At 33.8% G+C, this 13,916-nt stretch overlaps 2 protein-coding genes across 3 annotated transcripts; both read left to right on the top strand.

Annotated features, from left to right (window-relative positions):
• Nucleotides 1-340: 340 nt before the first annotated feature.
• Nucleotides 341-8,205, top strand: LOC111301463 (protein ENHANCED DISEASE RESISTANCE 2-like). The gene is made up of 21 exons (XM_022897131.2): nt 341-707; nt 2,061-2,135; nt 2,251-2,304; nt 2,394-2,459; nt 2,547-2,605; nt 2,861-2,991; nt 3,066-3,112; nt 3,192-3,289; nt 3,851-3,946; nt 4,035-4,099; nt 4,200-4,271; nt 4,698-4,844; nt 5,017-5,327; nt 5,559-5,622; nt 5,750-5,925; nt 6,285-6,386; nt 6,538-6,588; nt 6,695-6,838; nt 7,340-7,435; nt 7,619-7,720; nt 7,824-8,205. Exons 1-21 carry the CDS (start codon nt 552-554, stop codon nt 7,914-7,916), a joined length of 2,205 nt encoding a protein of 734 aa, XP_022752866.2. The 5' UTR covers nt 341-551; the 3' UTR covers nt 7,917-8,205.
• Nucleotides 8,206-9,034: 829 nt separating this feature from the next.
• Nucleotides 9,035-13,613, top strand: LOC111302197 (GATA transcription factor 11-like). 2 transcript variants are annotated; one of them, XM_089744904.1, is made up of 3 exons: nt 9,035-9,149; nt 10,977-11,351; nt 12,585-13,434. In XM_089744904.1, the coding sequence occupies exons 2-3, from the start codon at nt 11,013-11,015 to the stop codon at nt 13,296-13,298; spliced, it is 1,053 nt and encodes a 350-aa protein (XP_089601030.1). In that variant the 5' UTR covers nt 9,035-9,149; nt 10,977-11,012; the 3' UTR covers nt 13,299-13,434. The 2 variants fall into 2 exon arrangements, with proteins under 2 accessions (XP_089601030.1, XP_022753870.2); XM_022898135.2 differs by lacking the exon at nt 9,035-9,149 and adding an exon at nt 10,113-10,257 and having other exon boundaries at nt 12,585-13,613.
• Nucleotides 13,614-13,916: the final 303 nt, after the last annotated feature.

The raw sequence follows: 13,916 nt of genomic DNA, 5'->3' as shown, positions 1-13,916 counted from the left end.
CTTAAAACATACTTATACGATTATTTTCAAGTCAAAGTTCGTTGCAAGCATCTCAACGATCTCTGAATTTTGTTGTTGCTTATTTTACAAGGAAAAAAAATCAACTTTTCATTTTTTACTTACAATTAGATAATTTTCCTCAATAAAATATAAAATTGTTTATTTAATAATTAAATAAACAAAAACATAAAGGGGAAGTCCATGATTGGTTGCATAAGTTTTGCGTACTTTTTTAACTTAAATAAAAGGACAAAAGGGTGATAAAGTAATTTTAACCATTCAATATTCGCCTGGCAATCTTTGTCTCTATAAGCCTTCCACCGTTTCAGTTTTCTTTAACAAAGCAGAGCCAAAGAGAGAGAGAAATCGAGAGAGTTTTTTTTTTTTTTTTGGTAACTGAAACTCCAAAGAATAAGAGTTTCGCTAATTTCACCGCTCCAAAAGCAATAATATATATATATATATATATATTGATTCTCATCTCCATAGCGTTTTTTTGAGTCTCTGTTTGGCAAAGAACTGTTCTCTTTCCTTTCAAAAGGTAAGGAAAAATGGCTGGTTCGCAGAGCGGAGAACTGAAAATGGAAGGATGGTTACATATAATTCGTTCGAATCGGATTGGATTACAGTACTCAAGGAAACGTTACTTTGTTCTTGAAGATCATCTTCTTAAGAGCTTCAAATCCATGCCCATTTCCAATCCACAGGTCTCTTCCTTACATTCTTTTTAAGTGATATTTCGTTTTTTCTTTTTTGTTTGTTCAGAAGCTTATCTTGTAAGTTTCGTTACTCATTTAACGAATATTCTAAAGAAATAATAGCATTAAAATTTAATATCATTGTCTTTTTGGTTTTTTTTTTTTTTTTTTCTGTTTAAGTTTTTGATCAATCGGTTTCGCTGCTGTATAAGTGAATAACTAATTTTTAACAGTAATGATTTTTTATTTTTTTATTATAATTTTTATTTTTTATTTAATAATGATTTTAGTTGCTTAATCATGATTATTTGAATATGCTTAACAATTTCATGCCAAACGCATTTTCAGGTAGGGAAAAGACTTAGACGAGTTCGTGAAATTACTTATTAGAAAAGATTAAATAAAATTTAAGATTAAAAATCAGAATCGATATATGAAAAGATTTCGGTGCATAAATAAATATATAAAATTTGAAAAAAATTTAATAAAATTTTATATATATTTTTAGATAAATATTTTTAGTAAAAATAGTAGTAAAATTTTTATCATTGAATAATTATTGATCAAATTTAAATTATAAATAATAATTTTAATAATATTTTTATATATTATTAATTTTTACATTAAATTTATTAATATATCGATTTCAATTTTTTATGGAAGTTTTTATTAAATTATTTTTTTAAAATTTTTTTTACAAAACGTCAGTTAAAAAATTTCATATAAATTTTATCATTTTAGGTAGAGTATGACTGTATGAGTACTTTGATAGGGAGAGAGAGAGAACATGATTGACGTTTTTGCTCTTTTTACCTTTTTGTTTTTCTTTTTTTTTTGAATTGTTTCTTTCAATGGAAAAGTCGTTCAGATTTTGCTGATGCTTTGATTTTTTTGGTTAGAGATATAACTGTTTATAGGTAAATATGGAGATTTCTACCGTCAACTTTCTGTCAAAGTTTTTGCAATCTTTAATCTTTAGTTTATTGAAATTTGAGTTGATTTGACTATAATCATAAGCCAAGCAAATCGTTAGCTCCTTTTTAAGCATAATTATATTATAAAAGGTGATGTGGCCGCGTCTTCCCTTTAGTGGGAAGTGGCTTAGCTGCCTGGGAAGATTGCCCAATGATCAGGCTATCTGGTACCTCTGTTTCTTGCTGTTTCTGTTCATTTTCAGTTTTGTGAAAGTATAGCGTTTATAATTTGATGAATGCATAAATGGGGATGCTAAGATTGTATTTTGGCTCATATTCATTTTGAGTTAATGTTCTTTTGCTTATAGTTTCACAGTTGCAAACTGTTTATTTGATGGGTTTGAGAAGTTTATTGGGCATAAGAGCTAAACCCCGATTTGCCTTTCAGGAACCTGGTAAAAGTGCAGTCATCGATTCCTGCATTCGAGTTACAGACAACGGGAGGGAGAGCATTCACAGAAAAGTACATGAATTATATTATGTTTTTCTTGGACTGTGGTAAATTTTCTGGTTTATGTTTACTGATTGATTCATATCTTTGGACCCTTTGTGATGACAGTTCTTTGTTTGACTTCTAGGTATTCTTCATATTCACCCTTTATAATACTTCTAATCACAATGATCAACTTAAGGTGAGGCAAATATTACGCAAAATGATTGTTAGTAAATACGTATGACACTCAAATCTTCATGTATGAGATATGGAATCTAAATTTTATAGCTAGGGGCTAGCAGTCCTGAAGAAGCAGCAAGATGGATTCATTCCTTTCAGGAAGCAGCTTTAAAGGTGCTGAACTGCTTCCTCTTGTCAATTCACATCATAAATTTATGGAATAAGATGAGATGAGACTGAGACTTGATTGTATATTTGCAGGGTGGTCCATGCCCTGGAAATGGTGTTGCTTGTTCAAAGAGCAGATGGCAGTCCTTCAGGTGTATAATGAGTTACCATCTAGGATTGCTATTCAATATACATTTAACTTCTGGCTTTTTATTTGTTTGTTCACCTATGTTTGCAAACCATTTGAGTTCAGAGCAGATTGCTTGAAAAACTTAAATTGGATTTGTTTGGAATATTTAGTGATGATGAATGTGACAGGAAATGATGCTTGTTTTATTATTGAGTATTCTCTCATATTTTTACCCCATTACTATATATCAGTTTCTTAGACTGCTCCATGCATGCAGATCGTGTGGTTCCAGCAGTGCAAATCAGAATAATTCTATTGACTGGACCCTTTATTCATCCACAAAGATGGACAGTGTGACATCTGATGTTATAGCACCATCACATTGGACAATCTTTGGCTGTCAGAACGGTAAGTACAAAACAAATATTTGTGGTTTTTGAGATAGCAATAGTTGTTTTTCTAAAACCATTAGTGCGATGCAGGTCTTAGACTGTTTAGAGAAGCTAAAGATAGGGATTCTCGTGGAAAGGTTGGTAGCTTTTGATTCATCAGTTAATGATTTTCATGCAATTGCATTTTGACTTTTCTACTCCTCTCTCCCTTGGCAGTGGGACGATCATCCTGCAATCATGGCTGTGGGTGTCGTAGATGGAACTTCAGAAGCCATTTTCCAGACACTTATGTCTCTTGAACCCTCAAGATCAGAGTAAGCTGCCAATTACTCTGTATTTTTCTTAAAATAAAGCTCTTAGTGCAAGAGGCATGGCTTGATTTCAATCTCAAGTGGTACTTTAATTCTATGCATATTAGTAATTGTAGTAAATCTAGCATTGTGATTCATTGGAACAGACCTCATTGTGATTGTTATTTTCTCATTGGACAATATTTTGTGTGCCGTTGGAGCTTATGTCCTGCTGAAGTTGTAATGGAGTAGAAATGTGAACTTAAGTTTGATGCATGATAGAAATAGAAACCATGTAATCTTTGTCCTTGTTAATGTGAACTTTGAATCTATCTAGAAACTTTTAATAAACTATAGTTTAGCAGCTACACAAAAACCATAAGAAGAAATTTACATTCTGAGGAGCGATACTATGGATAGATTTGACATCTTTTTTGGTTCCCTTATTGCTTTGGTGCTCTATAGTCCGTCCTCAAGTTGTGCAAAAATTAGAATTCTATTCATCTAGCAATGTATTTTGTTTTTTCTGAAATGTTTTATTTTCTTTCTCTAAAACTAAGGGTAACTTTGCAAATTGTCTTGCAGGTGGGACTTCTGTTTCTACAAGGGTAGTGTGGTTGAACATCTTGATGGTCATAATGATATTATACACAAGCAGCTCTATAGTGATTGGTTACCTTGGTCAGATCCAATCTTTTGATTTAGTCATTATGTTTTGCAAGACAGAGGTTTCTGTTTATTTATTTTCACTAACTAACCATATTTGCAGGGGGATGAAAAGGAGGGATCTCTTGTTGCAGCGCTATTGGAGAAGAGAAGATGATGGAACATATGGTAGTAATAGCTTTGAGGAAATTCTTAAAAGTTTTATTCAGAAGTCAGAAAAGATCCAGTTGAATTGCAAAATAACTTATTTTGGTTGATATTATCACAGTTATTCTCTACCACTCGGTGTTTCACAAGAAGTGCCCCTCACAGAAAAGCTATGTCCGTGCCTGCCTTAAAAGTAATGTATGCTTGAAATATATAAGTAAAAGAGAACTTTCTTCATCTTTCCAAGTTCTTTATATTCTGCTGTTATACATAAATAAACATATTATAAGATGCATGATCTGTTTTCAGTCTAAATTTAGGATACAAGCATCTTATCTCCTTAGTATCTTATTTGTCCATGATCGCATGCACTTATACTGGTTTTTGTGCGTATTTGTATATTGAAGCACATTTAGCTTCTCAGTGTGAATACTGCTTATATTATTCCATTTCTTTTTTTTTATTTGATCAATTTTATTTGTACTTGTGTACCACATAGAAAATTGTGGTTGTGGCATATGATGTGCACTTTTTTTAAGGAAAGAGGATGTGATTCATATTTAAAAACAGCAAAATCAAAAGTTAATCTACTAGGTTAACGTTTGGCATTTACTTGCAGGTGGTGGATATGTAATATCTCCATTGAATGAAGGAAAACACTCAGTTTTAAAACACATGCTTGCAATTGATTGGAAATCCTGGAAATCTTATCTTCGGACTTCTGCAGCCCGATCTATCACAATTCGGATGCTTGAGAGAGTTGCTGGTAGTCATATATTGTGTTATAACTTTGTGTGATCAATCACCCTTAACCTCATCTTCTGATTTAATCTTATCTATCTGTCATATATTGTTTGTATGTGTGTGTGTCTGTGTTATAACTTTGTGTGATCATTTGAAGCATTAAATTGGTAGGAATTTTTGTCATGTACTTGCAGCATTAAGAGAGTTATTCAAAGCAAAACAAGGAAAATATCCTTCCGCTGATCTTTTGTGTGGAGAGTTTATACGGAGTGTAAGGTTGCATCAGAGTGAAGAGGACGGCATAGTTGATATGTGTACACAGATAGAGGCTGGGAAAATTAAGGAAAGTATGAGTGAAGGAATGGAAAGGGCACCTTCAGAACACTCGAGCCTGGTAGGTCTTAATGATGCTGCTGATGAATTTTTTGATGTTCCAGAACCAACAGACGATGATCAATCAGAAGATGGGTGGACTTCTGATTTTGGTCCTGAAGTATACTCTCAGGTACATGTCAAAGTAGTTATCATTGTTTTTTACATGCAAATGACTTTGCAGGTAATGGTGCTTCATATCGCATAGAGGATGTGCCTCACTATAGAGTTTCTCCATTTTTGTATTTCATTTCTTGTGGCTGAATTACTGTTTCTGTAGCATTAAATGAGGCTATAAAAAGTTGTGTATCTTGTTTTGCTCTGATTTTCTCACTTGACATCTGTATGACTGAAAATTTTGCAGGATACACACCATCCAAAGTTATCAACTGCTTCTGTTTTTGCGAAAAAGATACATGATCTTGCAGGTGGTTCCTTTTTGGATGATCAACATTCACCTTAACTTCTAAATTTATGGCAACAAAGATTTTTCTTTTTCAAAGGAAGTTGTAGAAAGATAAATCGCTTACAGCTTAAAATTTTCCTATGTTGCAGTCCAGAAGAGGGGCTATGTGGACTTAAAAGACGTGATGAGGGAAGATGGCATATGTTGCTTCTATGGAAACACTCTTCCCAAGGATCCAACATGTACATTGCCTTGCAGTTGGACAGCAGCAGAACCCTCCACATTTTTAATTCGTGGGGAGAATTATTTAGAAGACTGTAAGAAGGTATGAAGAACACTGTATCACTAAGGATAAAGCTAAAGTATATGAGAAAAGTTCAGCTGGTGTGTTCTATGATGGTTCATTGTATGTCTTATTGCATGATCTTGCAGTGAACTGGCATTTCTCCCTGATGATCTCTAAACTATGCATGTCTGTCCATGTTTGCCTCGCATGTTTTGGATATAGCCAATTATAGGGTCTTGTAGATATCATATGGTTATCAGCTGCTAGAATTTTGTAGTCCTGGATATCCCCATTGAATTCACTTTGGCTTTCTATCTGTGCAGGCCCATTTTTAGTTTTCCTAAATTAGATTTCGACTTCCAGTTGAAAGTTATATCCTTACTCTTGTTTTCTTCCAGTTTAAGGCAAAGGGCACATTGATGCAAATGGTTGCTGCAGATTGGCTAAGATCTGACAAACGAGAAGATGATCTAGGAGGGCGCCCTGGGGGCATTGTTCAGGTTTTTCTTTAATATATATATCAATTCTTTTTGTTAATTGAGATTTTGAGGTCATTGCTGATGAGTCACCTATAAGCTCAACTCTACTTGTTGCATTTGATATATGTTGCTTGTAAATTGAAAAAATATTTACACAAGGGTTAATCTGCAGAAATATGCTGCTCAGGGGAGGACACAGTTTTTCTTCATTGTAAACATACAGGTACTTTGCTCTTTTGCTTACACTTAATTCTGTCAAGCTGTATTTCTATCTACACTTTCATCTGTTCTTAAGCATTTAAAATAATCAATCATTTACTGTAAAACAGGTGCCAGGTTCAACAACATATACTCTAGCGCTATATTATATGATGAATACTCCTGTGGAAGATTCACCCTTGCTACAGAACTTCGTCAATGGTGATGATGCATATAGAAATTCAAGGTTTAAGCTCATTCCATACATATCAAAGGTTGGTGCATGCAGCATTTTGGAGTTGAGATTGAGAATCTTTTGATATTCTTGCATGGAAGTGAACTCACTAGTGCATTTAATAAGAAACTTAAAACCAAATGATCAAGCTTATATTTAACTCTATTTAAGCAGAAGAGGAGAAACATTTATATTTGTACTTGGTGCTTTTAATGAATCAAGGTCTTACAACGAAATTACTTTTTCCAAATTATCTGTGCATGTCTTCTTTATCTAGAAAAACGAATTTTTCTCACTTAGGTTAGACTCCTTTCTTTTGTCGGATCACTTAGGTTATGACTTATTACTGCTTTGAAGATTTGCTTTGTAAGAAATCCGTAAAAAGTTTCTGAGCTGTCTTCCCAGGTCTTGTGACCTATGAAGAAAAAAGTAATTGCATGCATTCTTTTACCATGAAGTTATGCTAGTTTTATGCTGTATAAAAACTCTATTTCACATCATATAAAGCAAAGGGTTCTGACATTTGGCTTTGGTTTGTTAGGGATCGTGGATAGTCAAACAGAGTGTTGGGAAGAAAGCTTGTCTCATTGGCCAAGCTCTGGAAATCAATTATTTCCATGGGAAGAACTACTTGGAGGTAAAATTATATGAACTATGCGTATATTTCTGTGGATCCATACACCCACATGCAAGTGTATATATATATAGACAATTTCTCTTCGGAAGCAAATGGGAGAGCCATATCACTTACTAATTGTAAAAGGCATGAGAAATTTTTTTAATGACATAGCATACTGAAATATTGCAATCGTCATTTCAGCTTGGGATTGACATTGGGTCATCGACAGTGGCAAGAGGTGTGGTCAGTCTTGTGCTTGGTTACCTCAACAATCTGGTTATCGAAATGGCATTTCTGATACAGGTAAAACAACACACTAACCAAAACTAAGACGGAAATGAAAATGCAAATATCTCGTAAACAATGTTTCAGCGGTCTAAATAAATGTGGATTTTCTTGTATACAGGCAAATACAGAAGAGGAGCTCCCGGAGTATCTTCTTGGGACTTGCCGCCTGAACCATCTGGATGCAGCAAAATCTGTTCCATTAAAAGTATGATTAATTCTCATTCTGATGTTTACTTGCTAGGCTGGCTGAGAAGCTTTGGTTGATGAAGAATAGCAAAATCATAGCATTGCATATGGCATTGCTGCTTGCAACAAAAAAAAGTTTCGATTCTTTTATTCAATCAAATGGGCATATCTACCTACAGCAGCAACATTTGGTGCTATAGACTGTAGATATGAATCATATCATTGAAATGGAAAACAACCTTTTGTATAGATGACACAATTAATTTGTGTATTCAAATTTCCCATTTATTAGATTTTTGTAATTTGTTGCTGTATTTTCTTTTTTAAATATAGTGCCAATGAGTTACTTGAGTTAAATTTAAATTTTCATAAAATGTCTATGAGTCAGTGAATTTTTTTTTAAATTTTTTATATTTTAATTTAAAATTTAATATATATATTTAATATCTAATATTGATCTACATCAAATAAAAAAAACTCGAATCGATCAAATATTATGATTTTATATTAATTTTTTTATTTCTTTTCACCCCTAAATTTGACTAATATCTTTGGCGTATTGATAGGGTCCCCCACCAAAGTGGGTAGGTTTTGGCACGATTTTGGCATTTCGTTTTTTACGAGGGGGCTGCTGCTAAAGGGGGAAGAATTGATAGATGCCATTAGCAAAGCTGGGTCAAAATTTAGTTCCATCAACACTTTGCATTTGGGATGGAACTTTGAAGTGCAACAAAATTTAAAGGTCCTCTTTGGATCTAATAGTTAGAGTTTGAGACTTTTGACCTAAAATTTTCGGCTTTCGAAAGCGAGTGAAAGGGTTCCCTTTCATTGTGGTCAAGGTCTAATGTAATAAGGTATAGTTGATGGTTTACCTATAATAATTTTGTGAAATTCAGAACCACTAGAATCCTGGCTTGCAAAGAGGCCCACCCCTGATTGGCAATTTGGCATGTGGTCGGTTTCAGAAAGATGGAATTTATATATAGATATGTGACCAAAAAACATTGGTATTTAAGTGCTAAACGTAATCAAATGAAGTTATGGGACCGTCAACGCTTATTTCACTTCATTTGGTAAACTTTTTCTTTCTTCATGATAAATGTTGATCACCATGCCAAAAGTTCATCCCTATCCGGATTACTATTGTAGGGGAACAAATAGCAACAATGAAGAAAAAGGATTCACTTACCTTTTGCAAATATACTAAACTTGCAAATGATATTGAAAAGCTTTAGTTGTTTTCAGCTACATAAAGAAGGTAAGTAACGCATCCCTTATTTCCTATTTTAGTAGATGTTTAATCCTCTTTGTTTTTCTCAAAACACCAAAATCTCTAATTGCAAGCCTATTCTAAAGGACAAATCATATCTTTCCTTTTGACGAAACACATTTTTTCTTCAATCCTTAGTCAAAGAAGTGCAAAAAAAAATGACAAAAACCTAAAAATTGTGCCTAACCCATCATTCTCAATCAAATACATTGACAATATCATCTACCACTCACATAAATATGGATAAATACAAAACAAAAACAGTAAGAAAATCAAAATCTTAAATTTAAAAAAAAAAAAACTTACATTGTAGCGTAAATTTATCAATTTAAAATACGATATAAAAATTATATAAATAAATAATACGAAAATAATATAATTTAAAATTTTAAAAAAAAATTATAAATATATTTAATAAAATTAAAAAATTATATTTTATATTATATAAATTATTATATAAAATTTTTATATAAAACATAATATTAATATAATATTTTATATAATACGATAATACAAATTATCAAATCTATCAAAAATTTAAAAACCAAAAGCAAAATAAAAAAAAAAAAGCAAGAAAATGAAAGAAAATAACAGGAAGGGTGAGGGACCACAGCATGTGGGAAGCTTCAAAAAAATAATTGGGAGCCAAATTGCAATACCAAAAAGACAATGATTTCTCATTCTCCTCCTCCATCCCCTCAGTCATCTCTTCAATCTTTTAATTCTACCCCAACACCCATCTTTCCTTTCAAATCCCCCAAATTATTCCCACTTGAAAATTTCAATTTTAAAAACCCATTTAATCATTTTCTTTTTATTTTCCCTGCCTCCTTACTAAATGCTATTAATATGAAATTTATTAAAAGAGTTGGTGTTAATAACATTTCCAAAATTTAATCTTTGCTGACAGATGAGCGGTGATTAAAAGGGAAACCCCATAGCCACCTCCATGTGCGCCTCCTCATATTAACCTTTACTCTCTCTTTCTTTTCACAAAATCCCTAACACAAAGAGACACTCTTTTCTCTCTTATTTATCTTCCTCATTTCCTCTGATCCAAACAATGCCTCTCCTTCTATCTTCTCCTTGAACCCAGGTTTTCTCTCTTTGCATTATCCTATTTCTTTGTTAAAAAATTTTTATTTTAAATGTTGGCATTTATTGCATTTTTCACTTTCTCTTCTGCATTTATTTGCTTTCTGTTTGGTTACTCAGAAATAAAGGGAGAAAACTGCACCAAAGCACTTTTCTTTGTAATTATTCACTAATATTTAAACTTTCTTTTTCGTTACATTTCTATTTTCCTTGTACCCATACAAGCTCTTGAAAAAAAAAGTTCTTGAAACGTTTTGCCATTATTTTTGAGCTTCTATTACTAGTGTTAATATTTTATTTTTAATAACTGGTATTTTTTGTTAATTTTTATGCTAAAATGATGAGCTAACGCATACTCCAAACCTACTAGGCTTTTTTTTTCCATTTATAAAATTCACCTAAATTGGACACTTTATTATTAATACTATTATTAATATTATTATTGTTATTGCCTAAAATTTTAATTTAGTCATTAAGTGCTTCAAATTTTGATTTTTTTTTTATAAGATAAAGAAGTTATTGCTCGATATATTACTACTTTGTAAAAAAAAAAAATCATAATTTTAGCTAGATAAGGTAATTTCCAAATGGGATAATGAACTCTTTACTAGTTTAATTGATTTTTCCACTTGGGTTTAATGCTATAAATGCGTAAATTAAAGGTGTGTTGTTATTGTATAATAGTAGTAATTGACTTTTTCTCTTCTATTTTGTGAACAGAAAGATTAAGAAAAGTGAAAAATAAGAAAAGAAAATATGAATAATTCTTGGTTTGACAAAAGCTTCGATGGGGTCAGCGATGATTTTTTTGATGACGTGATAAAGTACTTGGATTTCCCATTGGAAAGTGATGAAGGGACTGATGGTGGTGGTAGTGGCGGAGAAGGTGTTACAAAAGATTTTCATTTGCCTCTTGATGACGTGGAAGAGAACAATGGTGGTGGTGGTGGTGGTGGTGATGATGGTGATGGTGAAGAGTGGGATTGTAACTTCCAAAACTTAGAGCCACCGCCTGCTAATGTTTTGGCCGGTTTGTCTTCCGGATTTTATGGCGATTTTTTCAATGATAGTTTGGCCAAAAATCATACTGTTTCAGTGAGTTCCCCTTGTTTACCCTTACCCTAGTGATGACTAATATACATATTTATGAATTTAGTAGTTATTTGGAAGTGGGTGATTTTGATTCGTGTATAGGTGCCAATTTATCATTGGAATTCTTCTCCTGGTCCAAATAGTGTTCTATAGTTAAAGTCTTTAGAGTCAATATAAAGTATTATATTTAAAGGACTAATAGCCCATTGATTTTTATGTAAACACATAATTACAAAATAGTGGTTGAAAATTGGATATGCAAGCTCTTTATGTGTCTCTGTTGAATTAATAACCCATTCTACTTGCTGGAGAGCTTATTACTAGGAGACTCATTTCGTATCATTCATGGCATGGGAATATCCTGAAAATTTACTGTCCTTTGGATTAAAGTTCTATGGGTGTCTATTAAGTTTGGGCTGGAGTGTATAATCTACCTTGTGCGTGTTGACATGCCAAATACTTTGTTGAGCGAATGACTGCATGTGCACTTTCAAAGTGTGCTTTTAAGAAAGCAACCATTATAGCAATATGATGGCCTTTCGTTCCTACTTCATTAAAAAGCAATGTTATGGAAGTGACTTTGTTTCTAAGATATGCATTGTTTCTCAACCCCTGAGACTACTTGCACATTCTGTTCTTTATTGACCAAATTCTTCTTTGAAGGATGCTCTTGACAGAGCATTGGCGAAAGCTGGTTATTTAGTGTGGCAAAGAGCCATAAGTGGAAATGGTTCAAGAGATTGAGACAATAATCAGAGATTATACTTTTTATAAACCAATAGATTGCATTGTATTTTGTGCTGTTGATACCATAAGAACAGGGGGCATATTATGTGCACGCTTGCACCACATGCTGTTACACTGGTACAGCTGTTGGTCCAAACAGGCCCAATCGGTGCTTGGTTTGCCTTGCCAATAAATGGGGACCGATGTGGATTATGACTCTCTGATTGATGTTCAATAGCAGAGTGGCTCTTTTTATGGTAACTTTTATAAGAGATTTATGCTATTGTTGTAGCTGATAATTCTGAATTGGATGCCGGTCTTCTTTGTTACCATTTTCAATTGAATCCTAATACGAGTACCATAAAGATGAATAACTAATCCTTAGGGAGGCTTTGTTTTTGTTATTTATTTTTACCTTTATTTTATTTTACAGGAGTCAAGGAGATAAGACTAAAGTCTTGCTTAACGTTGTATCTGACTTTTTGCTGAATTTTTCCCTTTTGTATCTAGTGTGATGGATCCTCTCAGCTAAACCAGCAATCAAGCACTACCAAAGCATCCTCCAGCAGAAGCATTACCCTACACAGCGAGGCTGCCGATATCAAAGGTTCAATCCGGTTCCAGACCTCCAGTCCAGTATCTGTACTTGAAAGCAGTAGCTCTTGCTCAGCTGCAAATGCCACACCTGTTAACCCTAAACTCAGTTTCCTGGTGAAGCGCAGTCGAAGCAACCGCAGACGAGCATCTACGTTTAACCTGCAGTTTGCAGTGTCTTTCTTATCCTCCACCTCCTCTACCTCAAGAGGATCTAATTCTCTGGTTGGTTCTGAATCTGAATCAGAAAGCTTTCTTACCGACAAACCTGCAAAAAAGAGACAGAAGAAGAAAAAGAACCTGACATTGCTTTCAGGTTCCACTGAGATCAATAAATCCACCTCCCAACAGCCTATTATTGTTAGGAGATGTATGCACTGTGAAGTTACAAAAACTCCACAATGGAGAGCGGGGCCGATGGGACCAAAGACCCTTTGTAATGCATGTGGAGTTCGCTACCGGTCTGGCCGCCTCCTCCCAGAGTATCGTCCGGCTGCAAGTCCTACATTTGTTCCATCATTGCACTCCAACTCTCATAAGAAGGTTGTAGAGATGAGAAAAATAGGCAAGCTGCTGATGGCTGTGAGACCATCCATGTTGTCAAACCCACCAGAAAAGTCATTTGGATAGCAACTGCATTGATAATTATTAGTTCAGAAAGCTTCAATAGCCAGTAGGGAGTTTCCATGTTCTGTATCTTATATTAATTTTTCCCCCTTATTCTCAGTGTGTACATTGATGGAATGAGTAGGAACTTAGATGACATGTTTTGCAGGAAAGACGGGCAGGAAATAGGCAGAAAATATCTCAGTGAGTGAAGTAGAGCATGGAGGGTGGATTTTCAAATTAGGTTTAGTGATGCTTATGCCATTTAGAGTTGCTTAACATGTTTGACAGTATCAGGTCCCACCCGATTCATTTATTCTTCTTAAATGCAATTTTTTCTGGTCTCTCTCAAGATAATCATCTATTCTCTCACTTTTACCCTATTGTTTTTGAGTAGGGAAAGATAATATAAGATCAAACACACCGATTGATTTAAGATCTTACTTCAACTCCAGTGTAATTCCATCTTCTTTCATGCTCTGTAATGCAGATTCTGGCAGCTGGCCAGCCTGTTATTGCAAGAGGCCCAGATTTGGCCAAGCCCATTTCTCTCTGTAACTCAATCTATTGAACTTAAAAGTGAGGATTTGTTCAGAAAACACAGACAAAATAGGCGAACCCAATTTCTAAGCCCAGCCTATT

This window comes from Durio zibethinus, chromosome 15 (assembly GCF_047325235.1).
Source record: "Durio zibethinus cultivar Kanyao isolate XHJ-2024 chromosome 15, ASM4732523v1, whole genome shotgun sequence".
NCBI lineage: Eukaryota > Viridiplantae > Streptophyta > Magnoliopsida > Malvales > Malvaceae > Durio > Durio zibethinus.
Note: the sequence above shows the minus strand (reverse complement) of the source record. Positions and strands in the feature narration are given on the sequence as shown.

Bases quoted from the DNA above. Each gene is read 5' to 3' on its own strand.
- LOC111301463 (XM_022897131.2), top strand. From the start codon at position 552: ATGGCTGGTTCGCAGAGCGGAGAACTGAAAATGGAAGGATGGTTACAT. The intron at 708-2,060 runs GTCTCTTCCTTA...TTTGCCTTTCAG, and splicing joins TGCCCATTTCCAATCCACAG to GAACCTGGTAAAAGTGCAGT. The intron at 6,387-6,537 runs GTTTTTCTTTAA...GTTAATCTGCAG, and splicing joins GCCCTGGGGGCATTGTTCAG to AAATATGCTGCTCAGGGGAG.
- LOC111302197 (XM_022898135.2), top strand. From the start codon at position 11,013: ATGAATAATTCTTGGTTTGACAAAAGCTTCGATGGGGTCAGCGATGAT. The intron at 11,352-12,584 runs GTGAGTTCCCCT...TTTTGTATCTAG, and splicing joins CCAAAAATCATACTGTTTCA to TGTGATGGATCCTCTCAGCT.